Source organism: Hypomesus nipponensis, chromosome 20 (assembly GCF_054491055.1).
Source record: "Hypomesus nipponensis isolate SF chromosome 20, ASM5449105v1, whole genome shotgun sequence".
NCBI classification, from domain to species: Eukaryota; Metazoa; Chordata; class Actinopteri; order Osmeriformes; family Osmeridae; genus Hypomesus; species Hypomesus nipponensis.
Genome location: NC_140380.1, coordinates 3,619,211 through 3,631,361, shown reverse-complemented (window position 1 = coordinate 3,631,361; position 12,151 = coordinate 3,619,211). Strand labels below are relative to the sequence as shown.

General features: G+C 41.9%; 2 protein-coding genes across 6 annotated transcripts in view; both read right to left on the bottom strand.

The window, feature by feature from the left end:
• The window catches only part of fnip1 (folliculin interacting protein 1), a 28,860-nt gene extending 27,845 nt beyond the window's left edge, over nucleotides 1-1,015 (bottom strand). For all 3 annotated transcript variants that reach the window (XM_084683547.1, XM_084683550.1, XM_084683551.1), the window contains exon 1: nucleotides 832-1,015. In XM_084683547.1, the coding sequence (XP_084539673.1) occupies nucleotides 832-920 (89 nt within the window). In that variant the 5' untranslated portion in view covers nucleotides 921-1,015. The remainder of the gene's footprint in view (nucleotides 1-831) is intronic.
• A 246-nt stretch (nucleotides 1,016-1,261) lies between these two features.
• Nucleotides 1,262-12,015, bottom strand: LOC146245186 (uncharacterized). Of its 3 annotated transcripts, XM_084683555.1 has the most exons (12): nucleotides 11,232-11,993; nucleotides 10,869-11,015; nucleotides 5,192-5,276; nucleotides 5,013-5,067; nucleotides 4,884-4,920; nucleotides 3,727-3,852; nucleotides 3,460-3,588; nucleotides 3,028-3,067; nucleotides 2,721-2,761; nucleotides 2,518-2,600; nucleotides 1,964-2,260; nucleotides 1,262-1,748 (listed from the first exon to the last, which is right to left on the bottom strand). In XM_084683555.1, exons 2-12 carry the CDS (start codon nucleotides 10,993-10,995, stop codon nucleotides 1,740-1,742), a joined length of 1,029 nt encoding a protein of 342 aa, XP_084539681.1. In that variant the 5' UTR covers nucleotides 10,996-11,015; nucleotides 11,232-11,993; the 3' UTR covers nucleotides 1,262-1,739. The 3 variants fall into 3 exon arrangements, with proteins under 3 accessions (XP_084539681.1, XP_084539680.1, XP_084539682.1); XM_084683554.1 differs by having other exon boundaries at nucleotides 1,262-2,260; nucleotides 11,232-12,010; XM_084683556.1 differs by lacking the exons at nucleotides 4,884-4,920; nucleotides 5,013-5,067; nucleotides 5,192-5,276 and having other exon boundaries at nucleotides 1,262-2,260; nucleotides 11,232-12,015.
• Between the last annotated feature and the right edge of the window lie 136 nt (nucleotides 12,016-12,151).

Sequence of the window (12,151 nt, the reverse complement as noted above, 5' to 3'; positions counted from 1 at the left end):
AAGTAGTCCTGCTCACATTGTAAACAGTAATGGACGATGTGCAGGCACACTGAGTGAAGCAACATAGACGCGCGGACACCCGTGAAAGCTTGTCTCGTGAAATCTCACTCCTAGGTTTTTGTTTTTGGCAGCCCATATACCACTTTAAATGAACACTAACACTTATTGACTCGTTACCGTGTTTCTGAAAATCATGATACAACTTCATATTACACAAAAACGTTTTAGTCGATTGCATGCCACAATGTACACTATTTGAAAGAGATCCCCAAGAAAGCGCAACAAGATTACAAATGTGGCTTAACGGCCTATTGAGTCACGTGCATGTACACAGGACACAAACAGTCCCTCCATGGCTTGACTAGCTTCTCGCGCACACACATTACACACGGCTAGAAGCAGCTATGCAGTATTTTGCCCCAACGATAACGAAGCTCTGTACTTTTTTTTAAATCCGATAATATGGCCAGACATTTCACACACCAGGGCGAGATTCTAGTTGTCATAACTGTTGGTTAAGCTAAACACACAGCAGTCTCTCTTTCGAACGTACACAAAGAGGGCGAGTTTCCTTGGCCCCGTACACTGCTGCATTGACTTATACCACCAAGCGATATAGCTACGCAATTGTATTGAACATGTCGTACGCACAGCCTGGTTATGTCCTACAACACATGTAGCTAACCGTTGAACTAACTGTCAGCAACCCCAATACAGTCCATTGCTTGGTGCATTCGCGGATTTAGCTGTAGTCTGCAAGCTAGCTGGCTAGCGAGCGGGCTACAAAGCGCGTGATGTTGGCATAAGCATGCACATACACAGCAACGTTACCTGAAAGCGGGGTCCTCTTTGTTGCATCTCGGAGGCGGCGAAAATGCATTTCTCTTATTAAAAAGTTTTTGAAAAAGAGTAGGAGCCATTGTGTACCAAAAATATATCGGTACAGAAAGTCTCTTTTCAAATCCAAATGCAACCCTGGTTCCTTGAAACTAACTCCATTTGTGTCAGAGTCATATGACAGGCATTAGTCACAAGCTGCATAGAAACAACTTGCATTTTTGTGATTGGACGACGGTCGGCTTTGGGTTCTCGAAAATACTTGGTTGGTTGATATTTTTGGCCACGTGGCAAGTTGAATTGCTGTGTTGATGTTTTGTCTAAAACTTAAGACTGAGTAAGATAACAAATGATTTAATTAACCAAAACTAACATTAGAAGAAAATTGTCAGGAAAAGGTCGACGCTAATATGAACTCAAGTGAAACAGTTTAAATAGTTTATTGAAAACAGTTACAATACAACATAACGTCCAATAGTAAGGTCATAACAGCATGAAGCTTGACAATAGATTCAATAAATGTACAACAAATCCACACTGTAACATATTTGAAGTTTCCCAGAAATACACAGCATTTTTTTACAGTTAAGTTTGAGCAGCTTTGTCTTGCAGCTTTCTAGTATGGATTCTTTAGAAAATTCCACACAAAATAAACATATACTTAAATGTAAAATTATATAACCGCTGAATAGTTTAATTTTAAGTAAACAGTAATAAGCAAATGCCAAGCCTGCCCTCTACTGGACATTTGATATACAGGCATTTGAGCAGCTGTCCAGTTCAAGCTCAATTTTTACAAAAGTAATGAACATTTAGTATGTTTGTGAAGTGAAAGTGAAGTGCCAACCGTCCTGTTTTCAACATACCTGGTCACAAGCCCCCAGCATTGTGTCATTGAGGCTTTACGTTATCTAATGAGAAAGCACATCAAGTCATAATGATTGCTGTTCCAATATTACAGACAATTGTTAAATTCTCAGAAATTCAGAAAGTCGAGAAATTGTGATATCTGACATTTATATATTGTATAATAAAGTGCTTTGTCAGATTATTTCATTGCATGAATACACTTTGATGGGTCTGGATGTGTTTATGTCAAATTCCCAAGTCCCAGATTCAAGCTTACCAGTTTGAAGGGGAAATCAAAAGAGAACCTCTGACACAACCGCTGGAAGAACGCATCTCTCTCTTCCTTGTCTGCAAAGTCAAAGAACTTTGCTTGTTCTGGGGTGGTAGGAAAGGCTGGTGTCAAGGTCAACTTCCTCACATCCTCCCTTGGAACTATCCCATCACAGTTGACCCCTGGGTTGCCAGTTCCCTGATTGGCCGAGGGAGTTGCCAGGCCGTCATGAGGCATCTCCAAGAGCACACAGGAATTGAAGGTAACTTTCTTCCTGCACCTAATGGTCCTGATCTTCCTTTGCTGTGACACAGAAGAATAATTAGGAATCATCATCATCATTTGTACATTACTTTACAGAAAAGCATCTGTTGTAACTGTACTTGTAAAATCCTCATCATTATATTCTCCTCTCGGGTCTTTACAGGACTCACTATGCACTTTCTTCTCTCCTCCAAAGAAAGGAAAACATAGCCCCCAGCCCATTTTCCACTCCCATAAGGAACCTCAAAGGTGTAAGATATGTGTACTGTATATTATACTGTAGATATAGCTCCTACCCTGGGTATTTTTGTGGGCACTGGGGGTGCACTGTATCCACAAGGTAGAGGAGTTCTCTCGATGGACACATTCAACAATTTCTCTACAAATGAATCAGACAGAAATCACCTACGCCCCCAAAAACCTCAAAAGGTGTGTTTGCTCCGAGCAAAGAGGCACGGAGGCACAGAACAGGTGGTCATATGAGTCAGTAACTAAATACCTTCTGTTGAACCAGCTGCTGGATCAGTGCCAGAGGGGTATCTACGGTACAAGGTACAAACACACACACACACACACACACACAACAATAAAGAATAATGTGCTTGTGTACAGTAGGGTGGCTGAGTGCATACAGAGTATACTTCTTATCCTCTTGTGAATTCGTGGACACACAATGTTTTGTACCTACTTCTAAAGAAACACAAATCTAACACATGAAAGTAAATCAAATCAAACTGTTTTAGCTACCACTACACCGCTGGTTGCCTCTCCTGTAGGAGAGATGATGATGAGACAAGGTGAGCTACCTGTTCTCAGGACGTCTGTCATCATGTACCTCAGAGAAATCTGTGAAAGGGAGACACAAGGAGTCGTCATCTTTAAATGCCTGCAAAAATGACCTGAGCCCAAGAGAAGAAGAATTTTGTTTCAAACACATCCCTGTTTTCATGTCTACTAAGATGCCACTGAAGATTAAACGAATATACAAATATACTTAAACTCAGATTGATGAGTTGATAAACTCAGATTGATGAGTTGATTGATAGTAGGTTGTGATGTAGCTACCTTTGATGGAAGACAGGTTGGGTGATTGATTGATTGAAGTTAGGCAGTGATGTATAAAGAAGAGATCAATTGGGTGATTAAATGATAGATTAATTAAGGTATGTTGAGATGCAGGTACCTTAGATGGAGGAGAAGTTGGATGATTGATTGAAATTAGGTAGTGATGCAGGTACCTATGATGGAGGACAGGTTGGGGGGCTGCTGCATGTTGATGTCTTCCGCATGACTGAGGTCCAGGAGGGTGGAGTTCTTTACCTGCAGCTCCTCCAGCTCCACCAAGCTGGGGAACGTGACTGGCTCCTCTGACCAACAGCGGAGAGAAGTAGAAAAAGGAGAGTGGGGGATAAGGAGGCGGATGAGGCAAAGAGGAATGCAAGTAAATTCTACTGACAATTTTGTTACAAGACATACAAAGATGTGCTAGACACACACATACACACCCAAGACTTCTTCTCTGCGGAACACCTCGGGGGACAACAGACTGGTGCAACTGCTGGTATCCATGGAGGAGGAGGAATCATCACAGTCTGACAGAAAAGAGGACACGTCTGCGGGCAGAGCTGCATCTGCACCAGCAGAGGACGAGAGCATCACTCGCCATTTTCATAGAAAAATACTTGATGAAGCACAGATGCCAGCTGTTGGAAGTATTTCATCTGCTTATCATCTGCTGTGCTTTGCCTGTGGTTTGTACTTACCCGGAAAAGGACAGTGTATACAATCATACATGAGTATTAAAAAAATGTATGATTTCTATTCTGTGCTTACAACAGTAACCAGGCCACATCCCATAGTGACCAAGACTGCACCACAGCAACACCATTCTAAGGACGTGTGTCCATGTAGTGTTTTTCTCTTACAGAAAAGCTCTGGCAAGGCATTGGGGAGCGCTTCATCCCAGTACTTCATCAGCTCTCGACTGCCAGCTGGACGAGCATAAACAATATTGTCTTTATGTTTTTTTTTTCATAAACAATGTTGTATTTTATGGGCTAACTTAAACCAATCATTAACGGCCATTTTCAATTCGCTGAGCTCGGAAGTGTCACAACGCTGGTAAAAAAAAAATATATATCCTTTGAGAAAGTTCTCAGTTTTTGACCAGCGGATGCACAAAAAAGTGTGTTCTGAAAAGACACTGGGTGCTGCGCTTCTTCTGTAAGCAGCCACATATGCTCTCTCCTCAATGGGAACATTTGGGGGGGAAATCACAGAAGCTGGCGCTCAGAAAAAAACACTACATGGACAATAAGCCTAAATCAGTTATCTCGAATAAATGCATGCATTCAATTGACTCTCTATACAGGTAGACTACACCAGTGGTTCCCAACCCTGGTCCTCAGGTCCCCCATGTCCTGCATGTTTTAGATGTGTCCCTGCTCCAACACACCTGATTCAAATGAATTGTCATAAGCAGGCTTCTGCAGAGCTGGATAATGACCCATTCATTTAAATTAGGTGTGTTGGAGCAGTGAAACATCTAAAACATGCAGGACAGGGGTGCCCTGAGGACCAGGGTTGGGAACCACTGGACTACACCACTGGTTTAAAGTGTATATATTTTCTAGTACTCATTGGTGGTCTTTTTCAACTCCACCTGAACTTTCTTCTGGGCTGTAGGTCACCGTGCTGGGCTAAAAATCAGGAAGGACAGGAGTCATGAGTTTCACTTTGTGTTGCTCCAGTTTGAGAGTAAAATAAACACAGTAGTAGTACATAAACTTACAGTAGAGCTAGATCGCAGTAACCTGTCTGTGTTGTGAGTAGAGGGTATGACAGATCTGTCAAAAGGGCATCCACAAAAAACAGTGATCAAACAAACAATGATATTGAGCGATCCATTGCCTTGTAAATAGGCCATCATTTTAAAAAACGATTCCAAGGATACGTTTTAGGACGGCTCACCTCTCATTAATGCTTTCTGATTCGTTGATGGGAGACAGAACCCTGCTCACGGTTCGACAAGGCCTTAAGCAAGGTCTCCTAAATTCTGGAAAGTAGAGAGAGAATGTAGAAAAAGCTTCTTGAGGCTGAAAGTATTTTACCTTGCCAATCTGCCCTCTAACAACCTTTTAAAGAAATGCATAGGCACTCTGTCCCAAGTGAAACTATAATGTATTCATAATTTACAGTACAAATTCTATATTATAATTTGTATAACAATATTATAACAATATTTAAGCAATAAGCCCCAAGAGGCCGTGTTTTGCGCTGATTTTAGAACAGGTAAGGGGAGTTGCTAGGCACAACGCAAAGTGGAGGCTTGTTGCTTAAATAATAACTGGAGCAGCACAAAGTGGAACTCATGACTCCTGTCCTTCCTGATTTTTAGCCCAGCACGGTGACCTACAGCCCAGAAGAAAGTTCAGGTGGAGTTGAAAAAGACCACAAACAAATATTTGATATGGTTTCATGAATAAAAACAATTAGAAACAAAATAGTTTAATAATAACCCGTCATTCGCACCTGGACCATCCACCGCCGCCAGCAGTTCATCACTCAGTTCTGTGTGCTTGTTATAATTATACTAGATAACTTTTCCAGGAGATCTCTGCTATAATTAGTGCAAACCGCTAACTTAACTGATATTAGGCTACTCGGTGTAGAATGGTATTTGGTGAAATGGTAGCTAATGTGCTAGAAGTAGTTGGAGAGCTCACTGTCTGCTGTTTCTGCTGTAAATGTTTACTCCTGTGTTATAGTTCAGGGGAACATTTCATTTATATGCAACTGTATGTTTCACTCATTGAACAAATACATTCTTATTCTATACTGTTTTGTTCGGCTTGACGTAGTGTCCATTATCTGGGTTGTAGGTAGCTTACTTGAGAGAGGTTGCGCCTTTCAGCGAGGGGGCCAAGCTTCAGCTCCTTCAGGCGACTCGCCCCCCCAGTCTCGAACAGAGAAGACTGCAGATTTTCTTACAATTTCAAAGCCTAATTTAACAGACTTGTCGGTGTAGTTAATAATACATTATTCTGTGGTGTGGTGAACTTGAAACTTGTTTTTAATTCTTTAAAGGCCATGTTTCAGGTTAACCAGATTTCTTAGATTTCTTTGACCAAAAAATCTATGCAATAAGGGACAAACTACAGACTAGTCCTGGAGGAGTGGCCATCAACACTGATTTTCCCTCTATACCCAGCATGCTGCATGTTGAGGCTCTCACTCACTTTAACCCCATTTCTATGGAAGCGTTCATCAAGCTGATAGATTTCTCGAAAACCACGAGTTGCCTTCTCGATCCCCTACCTGCCAAACTTTGTAGAGAACTTCTCCCTATTATTGTACCACCCATGCTTAGTATTATTAATGAATCTATTGTAACTGGACAAGTCCCTGATGATTTCAAACAAGCTATTATTAAGCCCCTCCTCAAAAAAACAAACCTGGATCCAGGTTGTCTTAGCAACTACAGGCCAATTTCAAATTTGCCATTTCTCTCCAAAATTTTAGAAAAAGCTGTGGCACAACAGCTCACTGAGCATCTTTCCTTAAATCAGCTTTATGAACCTCTCCAGTCTGGATTTCGTCTTCACCACAGCACTGAAACTGCATTAGCCAAGGTAGTCAATGATGTATTACTAGCCTCTGACACAGGCTCTATCTCTGTCCTGGTTCTTCTAGACCTAAGTGCAGCTTTTGACACTGTGGATCATGAGATTCTCCTGGAACGTATGGAGAACTATGTTGGGATTTCTGGTACTTCACTTCAGTGGTTTAGATCCTATCCTTCTGATAGGTCACAATATGTCCACTATGATGGCTGCTCATCCAGGAGCTCCACTGTAAAATACGGAATACCACAGGGTTCAGTTCTAGGCCCTCTGTTATTTTCACTCTATATGTTGCCTTTAGGAAACATAATTAGAAGCTCTGGGGTAAATTTTCACTGTTATGCAGATGATACCCAGCTATACATGTCTATAAAGCCTGGGGAATTCCCACATGCTATGGAAAAATGTGTTTTTGGGTTGAGAACTTGGATGACAGCAAATTTCCTTCTTCTTAATTCGGATAAAACCGAGGTTTAAATTTCGGGCCCTAAAAAATACAGAAATAATTTATCCAATCTGACCTTAGACTTGGACGGTGTCAAAGTATCTCAAAGCCAGCTGGTAAAAAAATCTAGGAGTCACATTGGAACCAGACCTTTTGTTTGAGTACCATATTAAGCAAATCACCAGAACCGCATTTTTCCATCTACGTAATATTGCCAAAATACGAAAATTCCTCTCAAAGGATGATGCTGAAAAACAAATACATGCTTTTGTTACGTCCCGATTGGACTACTGCAATGTGTTGTTCTCTGGCCTCCCAATTACCTACCTAAAAAATGTACATTGGGTGCAAAATGCTGCTGCCAGACTATTGACTAAAACAAGAAAGTTTGATCATATAACCTCTACTCTTATCTCTTTACACTGGCTCTCTATCCAAGCCTGATTTCAAAGTTTTACTACTAACTTAAAAATCTCTGCATGGATTGGCACCACTGTACCTCTCCGGTCTCCTTGCACCCTATTGCCCCGCAAGGACTCTAAGATCTCAAGATGCCGGCTATCTGGCCCAAAATTAAGAAAAAAACACCTGGAGATAGGGCGTTCTCATATAGAGCACGTTCTCATATAGAGCACATCTTCTCTGGAACAAATTACCTGTGTCAATTAAGGAGGCTGATACTGTTTCAACATTTAAAACTAGATTAAAAACTTCTTGTTTAGTCAATTCTATGATTGTTAAAGGTAAGTTGGTGTGTACTTTTATATGTAAACCTGGGGTGTGCGTTTGCCTATGTGTGTATCACATGTAACTTTTAAATTGTAATTATAGCTTGTTTACATTGCCCATCTAGATGTTACAAAAAAAGTAAACCCATTGCTGTATATTGCTATTGTTATAGTTTTTGTTACTAGTTGGAGACAACGGGGGACTGGTTGTTTTCATCCTTATTCGTATAAGTATAACCTATTTTAGAGTTCTTTCCCCTGGAACAGATTTCATGTTCCAACCGAGGGGGGCTGTCGCTGTCTTGATGTGTTGGGCTGCATCAAATACCCTTTTAGCTTTGTTAAATTGTTGCACTAGTCCACACTTGACCGGTGGGGATCTCATTCCATTAGGACTGTAACTGTTAGCCGCTCCTGGCATTCTCTAATCCCTGCTCTCCTCTCTCTGTCCCCCCCCACACATCCCCTGTGGTGTGGGGGGTTTGAGTTGTCAGGACCTGCCTGGTCGTCGGTCTACCAACACTGGCCCAGGTCGTCCACCGGAATCCAGTCTCCATGACGGCCAACAGCGAGTTTCCCGGTCCCATCCAACGTCTATAAAGCCGAACAATGGATTTTGGTGTTTCAAAACCCATTGACACTGTATAACTATGTTTAGCTTGTGTTCTGCTCCTCTCTCTTACCAACCGTCTCTGGAGGAGGGGATCCCTCTCTGAATTGCTCCTCCCAAGGTTTCTCTATACTATGCGTTCAAACGGAAGCAACTTTTTTTTAATGGAGCTAAGATGCACTGTGTCGTCTGTCGTATGTTCCCGTCTAAAGCAGACAAAAGTGGATCTTTTTTACACAGGCACCGACAATTTTTCGAAAACAATCCCTGACCAGCCATGCTAGCAGGTAGCACCTGGTTTGCGTGACAGTTAAGCGGATGGTTGACAATCTATCTTCCAGGCCGTTGACCATGCTGGTTAGGAATTTAAATGCAGATGCCCATAATGTTATTGCACGATTTATAGCAACGGCATATCACGTAATTAAGACGGACAGACGTTCGCCTTGTTCCCCCGGGCTATTGAACTGCAGCAGAAGAATGGTGTCGACTTGGGTACTTAGTATCATACTGATGAAATGCAATGGAAGCTTTTATAAATTAGCATTGAGGGAGTCGAGGGACCAGAGGTTTCAGTTTCAGCCAGACAGTCGTGCAGAGATGGCTGTGAGCAGGGAAGAGAGCAAGTCATTTTTGAGGTTAGAAGTCAATTGTTTTACTGACTATTACCTTATTATTTTTTATCACTAGAAATGTGATTTCATTTTTGTTCTTTTTATATCCAGGATGTGTTTAATAAATGGTTAACCATGTTCACAGAATAACATAACTTATAAGTGTTTGGTTTTGTTGTAACAATGATAAATTACAACTTTTGGAAGAGGGGCCAGTAAAAATTGCCTGAGGGCCAGTAAGTTTCAAACCCACTGGCCCGTGGGCCAGTCGCAATTTTTTTAATGTTGAACCCTGATTACCACACCTGTGTTAGCCAGCACAAGCCTATTGGGCCATGCACGTCCGATAAAATGGCATTAAAAGGCCGCGCGGATACACACACAGCCCATTTGTTGTATGATCAGTGCTGCTGCACCCTCCACCATTCCCTTCTCCCCCATGCCGTCTGTATGATCTATCCATCAGGGGGATTATATCTCTACTCCCTGCCTCATGTGTTGCAGGGAGTGCTTCCCTTAGAGATCAGGGGTGGCCAACCCTGGTCCTCGAGAGCCACAGTCCTGCATGTTTAAAATGTTTCCCTGCTCCAGCACGCCTGATTCAAATGAACGGTCAATCTCAGGCTTGGATAACAACCATTCATTTGAATCAGGTGTGCTGGAGCAGGGAAACATCCAAAACATGCAGGACTGAGGCTCTCGAGGACTAGAGTTGGCCACCCCTGCCTTAGATCATCCACTCCGCCAAAGTCAAACCTACATGTCCATGTCATGTAACAATAAATTCTCAAATCTAATACGTGATTGTCTTGACTGAACTGCGTCTGTCGCTTTCTCTCACAAAAAGATCTACTTGCTTTAAAATGACTGCACTCGTCACGCACAAAGAGATGGATGCAAAAAGCTACAATTCCAGTCTGAGCAAAAAACGCTTAATAGTTATTTTTGTTATCAAGACAATATAAGATTACTGTTCCTTGTTCAGATTATTCGTGCTCTGGTAATCAGCTCTGCCAACTGTGAATGAGCCTGTACCAAAAGAGAATACAATCAGATGTCCAGCAGTCTCACAGCCTCACGCCTTTCAGACCTGATTTTCATTTAAACACAAGGCCAGAGCTTCAGCAGTAAGATCCATCATCAGCTGTGGAGGTGGCTGAAGTCAAGTGGCAAAAGCCATTTGCTAAAAAATCCATATGCAACAGAAGGACTAATTCAGACAGATTATGTACTTTTTCTCCAGTTGCATTGTTCATGCATTTCATATAAAAGTATGTCGAGTAAAATAAAATAAAATATTAGCCAATGGCGACTCAAGCTTCATTGTGTCCGTAGAGGGTTGCAGTCATATAGTTGGTGATTTAAAAGGTTGTGTGTTTGTTTGACAGTCTGAAGGCAAAGTTGAATTGGGACCCAGAAGTGATGTTTGTAGCCTACTGTTGAGGGATTTCTAGATATGTGTATGAAGATTTGAGAATATTGTGAAAGTCCCCGGCCGCCGGTAGCCCCTTGCGAAAATCAGTTCCCACACTATCCCCAATGTAAACTTGAATTGGTATTAGAATGTTCTAAAATAACTGCTCCAATTACATTGAAAATGTAATAGAATGTATCTTCCTGATTCTTACTGCCTCTTTTTGCCGACGTCTTCAATGGGGTATCCCGCCCTCGCCGTCGCTGGTTGTGAAAGCGAGCTTGAACCTGCGCCTGCGGCCTCGAGGTCAGGTCCTTGGTCCGGACATTTGTGCGCCCCATTTGGTCACTTGTAGGTAAAACTGAAAGTATTGTTCTCTTGATTTACAAATAATTCATGTAATCACGTCCGTGTCAATTTACAAAGGTGGTGTTTGGTGTCAAAACAAGACAAAAGTGAATGGGCTTGTTGACCATGTTGTGACAAGACAGTTGGGCTAGCTAGAGCTAGCTAGCTAGCTCTCTAATATTCAGCCCTTACCAGTACTGTGTACATTTTAAAGCAGTACGTTACTAACCTCGATCTTCAAGAAGTTTGCCTTCAACGTTAGATTGCGCCAGTTAACGAGCCAGACACATTGGATACATGCATCTACTTATTTTTTGACGAACCTAGTAGTTGACTAGTTTTACTACTACGCTGCAGGTCATTTTTGTTGTTTCCGGAATCTGCAGGGACGCCGGCGTAAATAGGCATAGCTACTGTTCACGTCCAGTCTTGAAAAAGCTACATTTGTGATCTTCTTTTCTTCACACAAAAGGTCACGATCAGGGCTCTCATGTTTTGAAGACAGGCAAGAGTGACAACATTAATTGTTTTTTACCTGACATCTTTGAAAAACAGATGCAAGGATTAATGCTTCCATGGCCAGGATGTAATTATAAAATATGACATGATTTTAAAAGTGACCTATTACAGCAACTATGTAATACACTTAAATGTATTTAGTGCTAATAAAAATATTATGGAGAGAAATGTTTATAATTTGACAATATGTCAGTCATCGTGTGATAACGAAAATATGACTAGGCGGCTACTTGTTCGTGAACAGGCTGTAAAACGGTTCGTTAAGTTAAAGACACTCATGAAAAACTGATGCAAATTATCTCGGAAAACATTTTCAACAGCAGTCAAGTTGTTATTGTTTGTGTCAAACAAGTTGTGTATTTGTTGTTACGTTAAAACAGGAGATCATGACGGTGCTCAAAGTGATGCACGAGCTCCAGTGGTTTCCTCCGTGGGTGAACGAAACTTTAGGAAGACATTGTTCACGTGATTCTGCAGGTGTTTTCGTCTTCATGCAGCGCCGGCGGCGCCGACAGTCGGCTGCCTTGAAGCTGAGAATGCCATTGGCTGCTTCAAGTCAGCCGGGCTGCAGGCGGCTGCAGGCGACAACGGCGCTGCATGAAGTCGAACACACCTGTTGTAGCAGAATCA